This window comes from Dipodomys spectabilis, unplaced genomic scaffold, assembly GCF_019054845.1.
Source record: "Dipodomys spectabilis isolate Male_0828 unplaced genomic scaffold, ASM1905484v1 ptg000264l, whole genome shotgun sequence".
NCBI lineage: Eukaryota > Metazoa > Chordata > Mammalia > Rodentia > Heteromyidae > Dipodomys > Dipodomys spectabilis.
Window position 1 is genome coordinate 2,646,203 of NW_024870941.1, and position 17,812 is coordinate 2,664,014.

Below are 17,812 nucleotides of genomic sequence, written 5' to 3' on the forward strand. Positions count from 1 at the left end.
TTTCTGTCCCCTAACTTGTCTCCTCACACACAGACAAAACCTCTGAAATTCATTATCTTGTTAAAAAATGCTGATTAAAAAGAACTGTATGGAGGAAGAGAAACAGAAGAAAAGTCAAGTGAGGAACAAAGCAGAAAACGTGTCAATATACCCTGGCAGTATCTTCACCAAGACATCCCTCAAAATGAATGCTGCTTAAAGCCAGAGGGGAGTGAGTTGGTTGGAAGACAGTCCTCTTTAATAGGTAAGCAGGACTCACTCACAACATGATGACCTTTTTTTTTTCCTGGAGACTGTATCCTCTATAGAGGATTTCATAACCATGGGACTTGACTCAAGGTGATTAGAGGAACATCTAGCCCCGTCCCAAAGCCCAAAGGTTCTTTGCAAGCCATGTCCTATAGAACTTGAACTACGGCCTGGGGAGGCTCCCAGGTGGGGGTGGGGTGGACAGGATCATCACCTGACAGCTCGGATGGCAGCCTTCAGGGTGGGGATCATGTCTTCAATGAGGAAGTCATTCCCATAGCCCCTATCTTCTGCCATGGGATCACCTGTCCCAGCATCTGCAAGGGAAACACATGGATGCAGGTGGTGGCATGTGGAGAGGCCCAAAGACTCACTGTTGAGTCAACATTGCCAACCTCTTTTGTGGAACCGCTCTCCTGTCTACTTGTGGCATTGTTCACCCCTCCTTGGCATCCCAATTGCCCTGTGCATTCATCTCCCCTTTACTTTCCAGAGATGTGAGCAGCTGAGGGCTACCTGTGGGGGAGAAGCCTAGCAGGTGAGCCAGGTGAGGTCTACAAATGCGGAGTTGCTCTGAAGGCAGCAACAAGCAGCACTGAGCACAGGTCAGACATACCTGACTCAGAATTCTTGATGCGCTCATCTCTACCCTGACATCTTTGGGAGATCACTGAGCTTATAAGGGCTCCAGCAGTCTGAGGAAGGTCAAGGGTTGGGTGGCTGCAGGCACTGAAGATGCTCTTGTGCTTTCCTTCCCACCCGATTTAATAAGTAAAAGAAGCTCATGGGGCCATTGTTCTTATAGCCCCTTGGCTTATGAATTCATTTCTGCCCTATCTACTCCTTATCTGGGGAGATAATGTGTCAATCTCCATCTGGCTCTCTATTTCACCTCTCTCCATCTTTCCAGTTGACCCCTATGACAAATACTTCACCATGGCCACTACTAGAAGTCATCATCACATATGGTAAGGGTCCAAGGAAAGGTTTAAGCTAGAGAAAGGAGGTGATTCTGACCTAGGAGCACGTAGAATTAGGACTCTCCCTCCCCCATAAGTCTCACACTACAGACCAAAGGACAGGAAAAAAATGAAGCAAGAAGTTGTTTCAGGGCAGAGTGGGACAGGCTATCTTGTGGTAAGAGGGAGCGGTAAGAGAGTTGGAGGGGCTTGGAGGGGAAGAAGCTGAGGAAGAAGAAGGACATTACCTTCAGAACTCTGCCAGAAAGCGTAGGCTTTCATGCGGAAGGCCGTACGGAAGCGTTCTTTATTGTTTAAGCCAACAGGCTTTGGTTCTTTAGAAGGACTTTCTTCTATGGCATCTACATTCAGAGGGGTAAATAGCTTTCCTTTAGTATTGCTACCACGAGGATTAGAAAGGCGAACCCGATCCAAGAGACCCAGCTTTTGGCTACAAAATAAGCAAAAGTGAACAATTTTCCTCCTTCAGTGTAGGCTCTTGTAATTTCCCATCCCTCCATAAAGACCCTCACATTCTCCTCCAGGGGTTGGAGGGACCTGTGTACCCACAATGTCCTGTGCACTCACAGTGCTAATGAGCAGATTTAGCAGCTTAGAATAGGATGGGGAAAGACTGCAGTCCTAGCCCAGCCATTTACTAGTGATTAGACCATGGGCAAATTCCTTAATTTCACTTTCTCCATGCGCTTAAGTGGAGTGGAGCTTAAACGGGACACAGGGTACATTATGATTCTCCCTTACCAACGTTGCCACAGTTTCAGGGACCTGTCTGAAAATAATACTATAATACAGTGAGCAGTTAAGATATTTTGAGAGGAGATGGTGGGGAAGGGAAAAGAATAGCCACATAACTTCTATTGGTACAAGTATATTGTTGCAATTCTTCGTTATTGTGGTTTACTCTCACCATGTCTAATTTGCAAATGAAATCTCTCATTGGTATGTCTGTGTGTGGAAAAGAGCAGTAAATGATGCATTTAGGATGTTTCAGTTGGGGGGGGTCTGAGAACACATCCCTTGTGGATAAAAAGGAGTTGCTATAAAGTGCCTTTCCGCAAACATTTGTCCTGTTAGATGTCCTTCTACTCTGTATTAATTTTTTTTTTATCATTTCATGGTGTCTGAATAGTGACTAACGTGGAAGAATCCTTACTGAATGCCCTCTCTAAGGAGCGGAATGATGTGAATGATATAAAGCAGGCACCTTGAACCCGCTGACCCCGAGGACAGACCCCGTGGACAGACGCCAGGGTGGAAACAACTCTGCCAATTTTGCATTCAGTTATAAGTATAGGTAACAAACCACACAATGCTTATGACTGTTCACAACAGGAACCCCAGGTAATTTTATTCATTATCTCAAGGTATTGGTTTTGCTCACCACAGCTTCAAGGGGACAAGGGTATTCAACCTGGCATTAGATCTTTCACTAAGGTGGTCACTTGCTTGACAATAGCTCAAAGTTTTCAATGTATTGATAACTGTGTCAATATGATCCATTTCTTTTACAACTGCATATTACATTTTATTCATGGATCCTGAATTATTATTCTAAGAAGGAATCCATGTTCATTGCCATAAAAAAGAGGTCTACACACACACACACACACACACACACACACACACACACACACGCAGACACACACACACACACACATACACACACATACATGCACACACACAAAGAAACCCATGTTTTTGTTGGTATGTCCTTTCTTGCCTTCTTAGGCAATTTCATTCCTCTGTGTCTTTCAAAATTATGGCTAAGCATTTCTTCTTGGAAATTTGGCATACTCCAAAGAGGACATGGTATTTTTCTGTCCCAGTATTTAACAATACACTATGAAGTTTACATTTCTATATATGCTTGTCTCGTGGGATTATGTAGCCTGGTGAGAAAGTGACTCTGCTCCATTATCTTTAGACACTGCAAACCTCCCTGCTCCACATAGCACTTCAGGTTGTGGGCTCTGGGGCAAACCCACTTCAGTGGAGACATCCTGACAAAGCATGTGGCCTAGGACATGTAATTTGTGCTCTCTGTTCCCCAGATTGCTCACATGCAAGATGATAATCACACACTACACATCACGTATCGATTATGAGTTTAATGAGGCAATGTACATAAATTGCTTGGCCTACTGTCTAGGGTACAGGAAATACTCAGTAAATGCTGGCTGTCATCGTTATCTTGGTAAATAATCCTCTTCCCACAGAAGCAGTGGAAGTCTGATGGCATCTGTGAAAAGGAGGGATCCAATTTCCTTGCTTTTTAAAAAGCTGAGCTGAGCTGGGTTTAGGGATTTGTATATTATCTTATAATACTTCTTAATGTAAGTCTCCAAACTCAATATTGTCATTGTAGTCCATTTCAAGAGGAGATTTGTGAGGAGCTGAATTCCAAATAAACTAAGCATGACAAAAGTTAATAGCAGCTACTTATTCCTGCCTTGAAATTTCAGTTTAATTGTTGAATATCAGAAAGATAATGAGAAGACTCTCTCATTCCCTATGTGCTTGGATTTAGAATTTGGTTTCTTTGGCATTTCAGTGTTTCACTGCTTCACTGCAACCTCTAAGAGTCTAAATTGCTTTAGCCATATTCATTTAATACCCCACTGGTCACAAATGACACTTTAGACCTTGTTAGGAATCTATACATGTCAGCAGAAGTCAGAAACCTCAGCTCTGAGTAGCCCGCAGCTATCACCCCTAAGAGGCTTAAGGATTCTTCCTCTAGCAAAATGGATCTCAGCTTCTTAATCATGTTGCTTGAAATCTAAGTCCTCCAAGGATAATCAAATGTGGGGCAAAGTTCACCTCTGAAATTTAAAACCCATTTCCATTCCTCCCTATGGATTTCTAGTGTATAACTCAGACCTTGTTCTAGGAAGGTCCTGCAGATCTTGCAAGAAAAATCCTCCTCAGAGCAGACATTTGATTTCCTAAGAAAACCAGAGTCCCTGATTTGCTAAGTACAGATGAACAACCTCTAAGCATGAATTTGTAAAACTAAACACGGATGGTGACAGAAAAGTAAAGTTAAGGTTACTCTACCCTGGCTTCTACAGATCTTGTCCTTGGCTCCTACCTCAGGTTACAGTGCTCAGTGTTTAGGGAAGAAAGGAGGGAGGGAAGGAAGAAAGAAAAGAAGAAAGGAAGGGAGGAACAGAAGAGACAGAAGAAGGAGGAAGGGAAGGAGGAAGGAAAAGAAAATAGAGGAAAGAAGAAAGGAAGAAAAATGAAGAAGAAAAAACAGAAGACAAGAAGAAGATAGGAAAGGAAGGAAGGAGGGAAGGAAGAGGAATGAAGAGAGGCAGGAGGACGGAAAGGAAGGAGTAGGTAAAGAAGAAAGGAGGGAAGGAGGAAAAGAAGGAAGGTTACAACAAAGCCAAAATTCAAAGCTATTTCCATTCGTTCCTGAGCCAGTCCTATGTCATATGAAATGACCCTGGGCCCAGAAAATCTAGGAATGTGGATGCCAATCCAACAACAATAACAAAGGCAAGTCGAGTATTTACCAATGGTCCAGCTGGATTCTAAGTGAACAGTCTTTCAATAGTCCTAGGAGGTGGGTGTTTTTTTTTTTTTTTTTTTTTAAGTATACCCTTCATATCCAGAAGGAAACAGGCAGATTCAGGAATCTGCCCAAAATGACACAGCTGAAATTGTTCAAAATGAATTTTAACCCACAGTGTCTTATGCGTGAAAATCACCTGGCTCCAGTTCTGCTAGTTAGGCCCCAAGGTCAAGGCACACAGGACCTCAGGTGCTTGGGAATCACGGCCCAATGGCTGCCATCTAGTGGTGAGGAAACTTGGCCTAGGTGACAAGAGGCTCCTAAATGAATGGCTAGGCTAGGCTGGGAGGAAGATGGGTGGTTCTAGCAGGAACTAGCAGAATCATCACTGGCTCTTAGGTTAGAAACACACACACACACACACATCACAGTTTTGAAAGAGCCCAATGTGTTAATCTAGTTCTTCCTCATGTGGACAGGTTTGTGAAGTCAGCTCTGCTGAGCCCAGTGGTCTGTATGGTTTGACCCAGCGAGTTTGGAAATCTATGAGCATTATCAGTGTAGGGGGCACAATGAAACCCAACCCTTTCAAAACAGTCCCTCTCAAAACTACAGGTCTTAGAATCTGCAGAGACAGCTCCTTACCATATGCAAACCCATCACACTTGCCTTTCTAGATGGCAGAGGGTTGAATGGGATCCCCTTAGAACAAGTTCAAACCCTAGACCATGCTTATAAAGGTTGTCAACACAACCTTTATAGATATACCCAAGTTAAGATGAATTCATAGGGGAATTAGATGTGCATTTAATCCTTTGACTGGTTTCTATAAGAAAAAAAGGGAGATGTGATAGAGACAGACAGAATTAGAAGAAAGCAAGCCATGTGATGATGGAGACAGGCATTGGAGTGATGTGTCTACAAGCCAAGTAATGTGAATGAAAGATTTCCACTAGAAACCATTAGAAGGCAGGAGGAAGCAAGCAACTTCACCCCCCACCCTCCCCAATGGCTCTGCAAAGAGTACTGCCTAGACAACTTGTTTTCTTAATTCCAGTCTCTTTTGAGAGAGAATAAATCTTTGTTGTTGTAAGTCAATCTGGTATAATTCTAAGACATCCAAGTATAGTCATACTTGATACAGTTGTTCCTAGATAAGTATAGGTGTGCCATTATACCTGTTTGGAGTCATGTTTGTGGTAATATAGCCACCAATGACCAGTAGGTAGATAATAAGGTATAGGCATTGTTTTCAGTCTTTAGGAACCAAGTAAGGAGGCTGTGACAGTACTTATGTCTTAGGAATGAAGTTTTTAATGGGTAGAGAAAGACCACATGAAATGTAACCTTTCATGAAGTGTGCAATCAGTTCCCATATTTTAAAAATGGAATAAAAACAAAACAAAGGTATAAACAATGGAATTTCTATATTCTGAGCGTAACTGGGTAAATCCCCCCAGCCCTCTCCTGGATGACAGCCCTGTCCCCAGACAGAAATTAAATTATCTTATGTGTTATGCTGAACATATGCATTCGCCTTTGGCCAGACTTCCTTGACTGGGCAGGTTCCATACTAATGTCCAGTGCTCACATGTGTTCTTCCTCTCACAAGTCTCTCTGCTCCACGGGACTGGCCAGGCCCTGGATTGACCCATACTGTTGACTTAGAGAGCATCAGCTCTGTCCCTGTCCTCCTTCTAAGCCAGAATTGGTTGGGAATATTATGAAACTGTCACCCTAGAGCCAACAATGTTTTACCAAATAAATGTAATCCATATTTTCATCCTTCTCTGAGAAAACCACATCTCTTAATTCAGAGGTAAAGAGATGTGAAATAAATAGGCATGCTCTCCACAACTATTCCTAAAGGCAAATGGTGACATGCCTTCCGTTACATGTCAGGCATTAGGAAAAATAAAATTGGTCCAAATCTCACCTCTCCATCTCAGCTACTGAATTCTTTGATCCACTAAGTTCAACAGCTTTGTAATCAGAAGGTAAGAGCAAGGAAGGTTCCTGAGACATTTTTTTTTCTCCTTTTGAAGACAGATGCACAGAAGAAACCTGAAGGCCGTTGTTCAGATTGAATTGTTTGCAAATATAAATTGAACAAGTGGGCTCAAACAAGCAGGTGTTGTCAACACAGATACCTGCCTTGAGAATATCACAGCCTAGACTCCCCTTTATGCCGCGAAGACTGCATGAGGTAACATGTTCTGAACCTAGCCCAGAGGACTCATTCATCAAGAGGCTGTGGCTGTGATTTCTATGCAGTTGCCTTTGAGTAAATCTAGTTGCAGCATACGTGGTCAGCAAGGAGAATGACCCCAAGATCTATGCATGACAGTGAGGAAAAGAGGAAGATTCACAGTTAGAAACTTACCTGGCTGCTGCTTCTAGCTGTTCTTTCCTGTAAGGAGAAGAGAGAGAAGAAAAGACAGCATGTTATGTGCAACAGTGGAACCCCTCTCCAAAGTTTTCCCCAAAGTTTCCCTTTGAAAGTAAAGAGAGGGCACTCTAGGACAGATGGAAATGGTGGAGAGAAAGTAACAAAACTATTTTCCCAGCCAGACTACTTCTGCAGCAACCATTTGGCTCCAGGTGTTCAAGATCTTCTCAGCTGCTCATTCATTCTTTCATTCATTCATTCAGAAAATAGTTGGTAAGTACCGACTCTACTTCAAGGCTGGTTTTGGGTTTAAGGGTGTTTAATAGTGGAGACATGAGTGTCATGGTGCAGCTCCACATCCCGCCACTCTGCCACCACCATCATCAGAGTCAATAATGTCTGGCCTGTGAACCTTCACTGAGCAAACGATTTCATCCCTTGGTCCTCTATCATCAGATAATAGCTAAAGTGCCATTTATGTATTACCTCTTTCAATCCTCACAAAACCTTGTGATATAACTACTATTAACATCTCATTTTCCTGATGAGAAAACTGAGGCATTGAGAAATCAAATGAAGGTCTCATGAAGCAGCTGAGTCAGGATCTGAACCTAGACCATGTGAGTGCTCCAGCACACGTGCTTTGCACACAGTTAGGATGCTGAGCTATTATTCAGGCTCTGCTTAGAGTCCCCTTCCTCTTCCCTTCATGGAATATGAAGAGGACTCATCCATTCATTCTACCTTTTGGAGGCCCATTCCAGATACTGTGCTTGAACCCTGTGCCCAAGACTAAAATTAAGACACACAGTGTCTTCCTTCCTTCTTCACCTTCTCTGTGCTAAAGAATCCATCTATCTATATCCTTCCTGTCCAGTATAGACTAAACACCTGCAATAGGCCAGGCTCTTTGTAATTCAAATAAGTGGTAATCAAGAAAAAATTAAAACCAAGTAGTATCATCTATCATTACTATACCAAAACACATAACTGAAAATTAGATTCCTATACTGAGCAGAAAGTTTTATATGACCCCATTACTGAGCTGGGCTACACAATCCCATCTTTCAAACCTTGGCAGGAGTGTAAAATGGTCTAGCAAGTGGCTGGGAAGGTGGCTCAGTGGTAAAGTGCTTGTCTTGCATGCTCGAGGCCCTGGGTTCCATTCCTCAGCACCACATAAGCAAAAAGAAAAAAGCCGGAAGTGGCACTGTGGCTTAAGTGGTAGAGCGCTAGCCTTGAGCTGAAGAGCTGAGGGACAGCGCCCAGGCCCAGAGTTCAGGCCCCACAACCGGACCCCCCCCAAAAAAAAATGGTCTAGCGACTGTGGAGCACAGTTTAATAATTCCTCAAAATGTGAGACAAAGGTTAACCAATTTTACTCAAAAGTATCTCTCCCAAAAAGTTGAAAATATGTCCACAGAGTGACATGTTCTTGGGAGTATTATTCATACAAGCTCAAAAATGGAAACAGCGCAAATGTTTATCAAGTTTATCAATTAAAAGTAAATAGAATGTAAAACCAAAGAGTAACTGCTAATGAGTATGGGCGTTCTTTCTGGTGTAGTAAAGTCATTCTAGAATTACAGAGTGGTGACAGATACCCAAATTTTCGTGAATATTCTTGAAATTACCAAATGTTCTACTTAAAGCGTGTACATTGCATAGGTAGGGTAACATATCTCAATATAATGGCTATTAAAAATTAACAAAGGCAGGTGACATACCAGCATATTATCGCTTATTTCTTTACCCTTATCACATGACCTGAGTTGGAATTCAGGGACATTCTTTTCCCAAGGAATTGCCTTGTTGCAGAATGGTTGCTAAGTGAATGTCTCTAGTGACTTTGTACTTTTGTCCTTGGGGGAAAAAAGAAAGAAAGAAATGTTCTCTCTTCCTTTAAAAGCCATTCCCGTATCACAGCAGCTGTCTGGCAGCACAATGTAGCCCTCGGAGTCTCTGACAGCCAGGACAATACCTTATTTATAATAAATCAACCCAAAAGAATAGGCCCATTGCCAAGGCCTTGAGATACATAGCAAATGAAAATCATCTTGGTTCCGCATCCAACGTGGGTGTACATATTTTGTTTTTGAGCTCAAGGTCATTGTGTTCTCTTAAGATTAAACCACCTGCCCATCCTAGGAAGACTTTGCTGTATGCTACCCTACATCTTAGAAATGATAGCGAAACTAGAATTATAGAAAGGATTATAGAAAGGAAGGGAACTATATAGATTATATTCTGAGCAATTAAGATTAATTATAATTCCTAAGACTCGGTAAAGTACCCTCATCCAAACTTAGCATTCATTTTTTCAAAAACTTGATTCCTCTTTTCTCCACAGCTCTTTCTCAAATCATCCATCCATTGTGAGCTGGTCCAGGCCCTACTTTCTTTCTTTTTTTAGTTAAAGTTGTGTTATCATTAAGTAGTTGTGCAAAGGGGTTTCAATTCCACGTATCATTTTCTGAGTACAGTGTACCTTGATCAATGTCACCACTTGTGTCAGTATCCCTTCCCCTCCCCCCAGTTTTCCTGGTTCCACATTGAACATTATGACTGTATTTATCCACCTTCTTCTCCCTGTTCATGCTTCCCCCTCTCCTTGGCCTCACCCACTCCTGACAAAACAGGTCCTAACTTCCTGATACTCATGTTGTTAAACTGCAAGGTAGTAGTCTAATTTCCTCCTACCCTGAGCCCTGCCTGAAAACATATGCAACCTGATCGCTTTGTCTTGAATCTTAAGTCCATTTCATCCATTTTCCATCCTCAAACTCTGCCAGCTTCCTGGAACACAGACTTGATTGTATTATTCTCTGGCTCCTATAGCTTCTCATTACCTTCAGGATCAAAGCTTCGTTAGCCAAAGCTTTGGCTTTAGTTTCACCCAGTGCTCAGCATATACACTGGGTTCAAAAATACTGACAGTCTGAAGACTTCTAATTGAAAGAGGCTCATTGCCCCAGATCCCCTTGAGAAGTGAAAACACATTGGTAGATTAGATGAGAGATGTGTGTGGAGCCTGATTTTTAGGTCCTGAAGTTCAGGGTAAAGTTTCAACTTTCCATTTGTCATGTTTGCCCACTGGAAGTTTTTGTTCATGTTTTATAACAGGGAAATGGGTTAATCAAATATAGTTTTCTGCTAGTTCTTTAAATTGTTTAGTACAATCTGGAAATGATAATGGAAAGATAAACAAGGCAGTGTCCAGAGATCAACAGATCCTACACTGTGTGTGTGATGGAGTAGAAGGCAATAAAAGGAGTCACTTCTCTACTATGGGGTCATACTATGGCCCTTCAAAATGCTAGTGTGACAGGAACAAGCTGTCTGTCTATGTCAAAGATGACTCTAGGAGTCCAGCATCTATCCAGAGACTTAAAATTCTGAGCTCAGGACAATAGTATCAAAACCCCAGGAAGGAGCAGCCTGTTTAGACGCCCTGTTGGGGAGAAGGCCATAGGCACTAGCAGCCTCTAGATGTGGTTAACACACTGGTCAAAATGGCCCACATTTCTGGTCGAAACAATGAGTGGAGCCTGGTACCATCAACTCTGAAACAGCATGAGACCTGATGCTGAGGGTCTCCTTCAGGAAGCTCATACTACCACGCTTCCATCAGAGCTGCTGAAGGTGGATGATGGCTCTGCCTTTTCAAATACCCCCTCAGTTCTGACACATCTGTACTTTTGAGAACCTCTGATTTAGCTCAGAGGAGCTCTGTGAGAACCAAATGAAATATGAACTTGGAACACATCCAACATCCAATGTATGCTAATTTATTCTTCCTTTTTTCTATATGCTGGTCATGGGAACAGGTTATCTACCGCCTCCCTTGAGCACTTTAATTCCATTTTCTGAGAACACAAAGTGGCATTGCTGGGTCCCCAGAGGACTCCTTTGCCCTTCCCTTTCCTCTTCCTTTCTCTGAAGCCCACAGTGGTCTGGGGATGCAGAACACAGCCAGGTAAAGGGCATTCCAGGATGGCTGCGGTGTCTGATTGTACTGGCTCCCATTTCCTCTGCCCTCTGACCCTCCTTCCACATAGATCAGATCTTATCTTGTTATCTGCTACTTCAAGCTGTCCAACTGGTCACCTCCAGCAACAAACTGGATTCTTCCAGAATGCTTTAAAAATACTGATGCCCAAGGCTCAGTCTTGAAGCATCAGGATTCAGTGATAATATTAACTTAATTAGCCTGGGATATAGCATGGGCAGTAGGGCTTTATAAGTGCCTAGGTGATACTAAGGCATAGTCCACGTTGATCATTCCCTGTAGCCTTGAAAGATGACTCCACAGGGAAACTTTGAGACCACAGCACAAATAGATTCCACAGCAGGGATGGCCAGCCACACCTGAGTGTGCAGCCCAGCGAGCACTTGCCTGAAGAATGGGAAGGAGACAACTGACTCATAGAATCTCCAGGTCGCCACAAGGTCCAACCTGTTGGGGTTGGTAGCATAATACCTCCAGGCAGCCTGCAGAGGGGAAAAGAGGGACAGGATGAAACTTCCACACAGAATCGCATGACATGATCACAACTTTTGGGCAACTGACCACTAAGAGTTTAAATGTGCAATTAAGCCACCAGAGCAACTGAGACAGTTCGGTTTATTCTAGCTCCTTTAGGAAGAAAACCTTTCTTGACTATCTTGGAGTTTTAATTGTTATTATGGTTGGTGAGAACATGCACGACTCCTTCTAGAATGTTCTCTGAGACTGCTCAGTCAATGGACTAGGAAGAGTTTCTGAGTGCAAGAGAGAGCCTGGGAAAAGAGGTTTAGATCTTTAGATGGTAGAACTTCCAGAGTGTTCTGATGGCTCAGGGCTTGGGGGATAATGGGGACTAATCTTAAAACTGCAACATGTGGAATGCCATCAGGTACCATGCTGGAGCAGAGCTAAACACAACGCTAACACTGGACACACGTTCACACACGGGTGAGTGTGTCTTGAGCGTTCAGGTAGCTATGACTGGGATAATTCATTTTCCTTGTTCCCAACAGACTACACACTCATGAGGCAAGAAGTCCCAGTGACGTGTAAGAGGGAGGACCTCTGTCTGTCGTAACCTCTGCCCTCGGCTGGGGAGGCAATGGTGAAAGAGAACAGGCAGGCTCCGAAAGCTACTGGTCCATGATTGTCTATCTGGCAGAACAACTCTGTGAAGCATGCGGTATTCTTCACATGAAAGGCAAGTTTTTTCTTTCTTGACTTACGGTTCTCTATCATTAGCAGACAGGAGGAGACTCTAGTGTTCCTTTAGCTCACTGCCTAGCACCTAGACTGTAAATGCCTCTTCTCTGTGGGTTCCTAGGTGAAGCTTGGGGTGTGAAGTAGAATGCAAAATAAGCTAAGTAGTGCCACATATCTAAGACAAATTCTCTATTCCAGCATTACCGGTGTAAAAGTAGCTGGTTTTATTTGTGAGTCCTGCATCTGTTTCTGGAATGCTTTAGAAGCTGGGTGGGAGAGTGACAGGACTGTCCTTTGTAGAACATTCAGAGGTCATATAGATAAGTATATAACGTTTCTAATAAAACATGTGAACTTGGGACATATAATGGTTAGCCATATAACCTCATGGCTGTCTGTAAGACAGCACGTACAAGCTGGCCTACTCCTGCCTGGACATGTGAACACACACACACACACACACACACACACGCACACACACACACACACACACACACACACACACACACACACCATCCTGGGCTCCATTCCAGTTTATCCCCCCTGAAAACAGACCTGGATGAGCTCAGCAGCTGGCTTCCTCCTTTTCTCAAAGTGCTTCTGACGGTGCTGCTCCTGCACCTTGAGAGCCAGCCCTGATCCCAGGATGCCCTGCAGGGGGAAGTCACAATATCCATTGGCCTCACCAGACTCACGGCACATTAAGCCCTATTGGTGCCCAGTGGCACTCGGGGAGCTTCACCAGGAAAAGAAAAGGAAGACATGGATCAAGATGCACTGTACTTGTAAACTGACATGTTGAATTTGTACAGATCCTTAGAGATAACAAAAATAAGTTAAAAAGTTGTTAAAGTGAAGGGAGGATGAGCAGCAATCTTAAGTAGCAATGAAGGATGGCTACTTATGAATGCTCTTCTCAAGCTCTGTGTCAAAATAGCCATTCTTTAGAACTGGTCAGACTAGTGAGATTCTGGTCTCCACAACCCAGCTACATTTACTAACCTAATTAAGCCTTTGTTTTGCCATCTGGAAAAATGGAGAAAATATGGCACCAAATTCACAGTGTTGTCATGAAGACCAAGTCAAGTGATATAGCTAAAGCATTTAGCACTATTTTGATATACAGTAAGTTCAGTTAGTGCCTTTTTTCCCCTCTTACTCTCATTATTACATTTCTGGCCATTTTCAATCATATTATGCCAAGTGTTTTGCCTGAGAAAAATGAATAATTAGTAAATGACAGGGCAAATATCTAGTAAGTGACAGGACAAAGGAAGACAGAGTTCTGCGATATATGAAGACAGAAATCCAGTCTCCCAGGAGGAGGCAGAGATGGAAATGCACAACCCCAGCACAGTCATAGTGCCTTTCCAGATTTATGCCCAGAACAGGGAGTGAGTACCTCAGTGTGAAGAAGGCAATACTCACACTGGGTCTTGGATAATAAAAGGATGTTTGAAAGAATCACTCCTAGCCCGGAGAAGCATAACTGGCCATTAAAAAAAGACAGGGCCACCACATGTAAGGAGAGAGCTGGAGAAGTTGTGAGGTGTAGAATTTCAGGCATAAAAGACTGAGGAAATGTGAGCTGGGGCCAGGCAGTGAAAGGAGCCCTGTGTCACACATCAAAGGTACTTACTGCTGGAAGGGCAAAAAAGGAGACACCAATTAAGGAAAAAGTGGCAGCAATCAGACGGCCTTCCCAGGTCTTGGGTGTCTTGTCTCCATAGCCAATGGTGGCCAGTGTGATCTGAAGAGAGAAGAGTTCAGACGGGGGCTGCCCACGGAGGGAATATCATCCACACATCCGCTGAGCTCCATCTCTAAGCCTCTACACCTGCTGGGGTGTTGCTCCCATTTATCACTAAATTTCCATGGGATAAAAGCCACCTGGTACTAAATAATTTAAATGGAAGCCTTGTGACCATAGCCTGTTTCTTTAAGTCAAGGATGTGCTACTTCTCAGTCAACAAATAGTGAAATAATTACAAGTATGTATGTGTGCACTCATGGGTGAATGCACAGTTGGCCTTCTGAACATGGGAATTCTACATATTTGGATTCAACCAACTGGATCAAAAATATGAGACAAATCAATATAACATAACACAACAAAACAATGGGGGAAGGGGAGAAGAATGCAGTCAAGAATTCATTGTATATACCACACAAGAAGAAGAGGGGAAGGGGTGGTGGAAGGGGGTGAATCTGTTGAAGGGGTAACATCGATCAAGACTCATTGCATTCATAAACTACTTTGTTAAAGGGCAACAAAATTTGCTACATATCCTACAAAGTTAACAAAAATGAGGGGAGGGGTGGGCTGGGGGGAGAATATTGAAAGGGGTGACATTGATCAAGACGCACTGTGTTCATAAACTGCTTATGTGAATGGCAACTCCTTTGTAAATAGTCAAAGATAATAAAAATATATAAACCTATACTATAACAATGCTTTATATAGCATGCAGGGGTTATAAGAAAGCTAGAGATGATTTAAGTATATAGTCAGACAAACATGTATAGGCTATGTGACCATTTTAAATGAGAGACTTGAGCGTCTTCAGATTCTGATAACTTCCAGGGATGGGGTGAGATGCGCTCCTGGAACCAAGCGCTTGTGAATAGGGATGAATGAATATACTTGTGAATGCGTGACTTCATGCATAACCATGTTCATGAATTGTGATTCCAAGTGCATTTGTGTATATTTGCATATGTGTGTCATACATTCCAGTGTAATATTCCACATTTATGTTATCGTACATACACATGTGTTCACGTGTGCCCACTTTTGGAGAACAGGTTACAAATGAGGAAACACTATGGCCTCTGGAGCCCTCCTGTCCACTTTCAAATCTCAAGCTAAATCTGCTAGTGGATGAGAGATCTTAAGTAAACTAGTTATAAAAAAAAAATCTCTTCCTGCCTCAGTTTCCTCATTTTGCAAAAGAGGGTAATAACAGAGGTTTGAGTTTCAGGTATACTAGAAAGGAAAACATGCTCATAATGATAGTCCAGAGCAAAATAAGAATTCAAGAAACGCTGCTTTAATACAGAGCAGGTTGGCGCTGTGCATCCTCAGGTCTGAGCTCACTTGTGTGTATCTGTCACCGTGAATGTTTTGTGCAGTTTTGCTACAAACATCCTGTGACTGAGGTCAGGTCTTTAAATGACTGGTTCAAGGTTCATTCCATGGGCATGCCCCATTGGCGAGACTTACTTCTAGATTTAGAGATGGAACACATGTAGGTCTCACCTTTGACTATAGACTGCACCCATGCCATGCCCTCCACCCCTGCGTCTCTGACTGAGTGCAGAGCAGACCCCATGTCGTGGGTCTTCAGGGAGCTACTTACCAAACCCCACCACAGAGCATCTGCATAGGTCTCAAACTCTTCTTTCATCTCCTCTCCTTGTGCATCCACCTCAGGCACATCTTTTTCCACCAGGTAGACAAGGAATGAAGATAGAATGAGTGTCAGGAACCCGATGTACCAGGCAGTGATGAGTTCCTGGAAGAATGGACAGTGGGGGAGGGAAGGCATCACTGGGAAGACCTTGAGGTGGATTTGTGAGCCAGACACACTAGAGGTGGAGTCCAGGTTTACCAGCCCTGTGACTATTAATCTTCTGACCTCTACATCCCACCACTGCAAATTAAGATCAGGAACATAGACATTATTGCCATAATTAATTGATTGAACTGCATATGGCTCTAGGAGATGCAGCCTCTGGTCAGGGGGATTCTGATATCTCAGCTCAGGAGATGTCATGGGAAGATGAGAGGTCACAAGGAACTGGACAGTAACCCCCAAATGAAGGCTCCCATCTGTGCAGGCTGGAGAGTTTCTCTGACTATACTGAGCAAGGACAATGCTCAGAACCATGGAAAAACTGATGTCAAGGGACAGATGGGCAGAGACTCAACCCTGCCACCATCTTTCTGTAGAATCCAAGGCAAATTATCCCGTCTGTCCCATGCTTAGCATTGCCATTTGCAGATTGAAGGGACTGGCCCACTGGGATTCTACAAGTGGCACAGCATCACAGGTGGGATTCAGAATAAACAACTTTCATGTGAATCCATGTATATTGACTCAGATCATGTGAAAAGGAAATGGCACATGGCGTCTCAATATTATCGTACAATAGACAAGGCAAAAGAGTAGGTTGACAAGACTAAGTGGATTTAAAGGAAAATGCTAAGGATACTATGGGGAGGAAATAAAGTCATAAATTAATAATACTGCAAAAGCTCTGCTGGAGACATTGCTACTTCCAGCTTGAGCTTCCTTGGTTTTTCTCCTCTTCCTCCAATGTCAAGGTTTAACATGGTAAGTTGGGTGGAAAGAAAGCCAAAGTGGAGAGGAAGCCTGCTGTGCTTTCTCCTGAGGCAGCTCAGAGAACGAAGTCGATGGAATCATCGTCCCATGGCTGCACGCCTGCAGTCAGCCAGCTGACTAAAGGCAGAATCCCACTGACATGGTTGCCTCCTGCCTCTCCACGTGGGGCCTTGGCTCACATGGACTCTGCTACCCCATCTTCCCTAACCTGTCGATGGGGCCAATTCAAGAATCTGAAGATATCTTCAGGCTCATGGCATCTCCATTCTGAAACCTGATGAGATGTTTGTTCCACTAGTTAGTGAGAACTAACCACAGCTCCCACCTAGCATTTCCTGTTTCCTAAATGATACACATTGCTTGATGTTTGCTTATGATCCTTTGTTCATAGATCTGGCCTTTCGCACAGTGCCACAAGCACTGTAGCTGTCTTCATGTGGGCTCACACAGCAATAGCAAGTGAGGTTATAGAAGATTCTGGTGACCCAGCTGCCATTTCCCCTCAGCTAGGATCTGGCTGTGGGAAGTTTGAGAAGGGTGAATTTCTCCCCAGTGCTATCTGAACATGAGCTTCTTGCTTTATAGAATCAGTTCCGGCCCTGTGTTTTCTCATAGACCCCCTGGCCTCCAAATGCAAGTCAGAAGTTTCATCTGGTGCTCAACTAAAGAAACAGCTGCTGTTCGTGTGCTCACAGATAAACTGGCTGTGCTGGGTTATTAAAACATGGTGTAATGGTTGTCAACGGGGAGTGAAAATAGGTCCCAATTCTGTGCTTTGCAGTCATTACAAACACTTTTTAAGGAAATTCTGACTTTACACAACTTTTTGCCAGCAGCTCTGTGGCAGAATCCGTTTCTGCTATATCTGGGGCTAGGGGACTGGTATCTGGCCAATATGGGGGAAATGGTGGGAGCCATCCTTTTCCATCCCTTTAAGTCACTCCATTGAATATACTAGACCTTCTTCCCCTGCCTCACTGACTCAGTTTCCAAATGGATGTGGCCCACACGGCAAACATCAGACACTGTAGGAACCGGACATGAACGTTGTTGTGCTAGGTGGCAGAAACCCCAGGTTTTATTTGTTCTGGGAGTTGAACCTATGCTGATCCTAACTAG

At 43.4% G+C, this 17,812-nt stretch overlaps 1 protein-coding gene across 1 annotated transcript in view; it reads right to left on the minus strand.

Annotated features, from left to right (window-relative positions):
• Kcnq3 (potassium voltage-gated channel subfamily Q member 3) overlaps positions 1 to 17,812 on the minus strand; it is a 245,443-nt gene that overhangs the window by 7,044 nt on the left and 220,587 nt on the right. Inside the window, exons 5-11 of the mRNA XM_042699958.1 lie at positions 15,707 to 15,862; positions 13,987 to 14,097; positions 12,903 to 12,998; positions 11,535 to 11,629; positions 7,133 to 7,159; positions 1,457 to 1,659; positions 464 to 566 (exon numbers count right to left, since the gene is read on the minus strand). Coding sequence (XP_042555892.1) covers positions 464 to 566; positions 1,457 to 1,659; positions 7,133 to 7,159; positions 11,535 to 11,629; positions 12,903 to 12,998; positions 13,987 to 14,097; positions 15,707 to 15,862 — 791 coding nt within the window. The remainder of the gene's footprint in view (positions 1 to 463; positions 567 to 1,456; positions 1,660 to 7,132; positions 7,160 to 11,534; positions 11,630 to 12,902; positions 12,999 to 13,986; positions 14,098 to 15,706; positions 15,863 to 17,812) is intronic.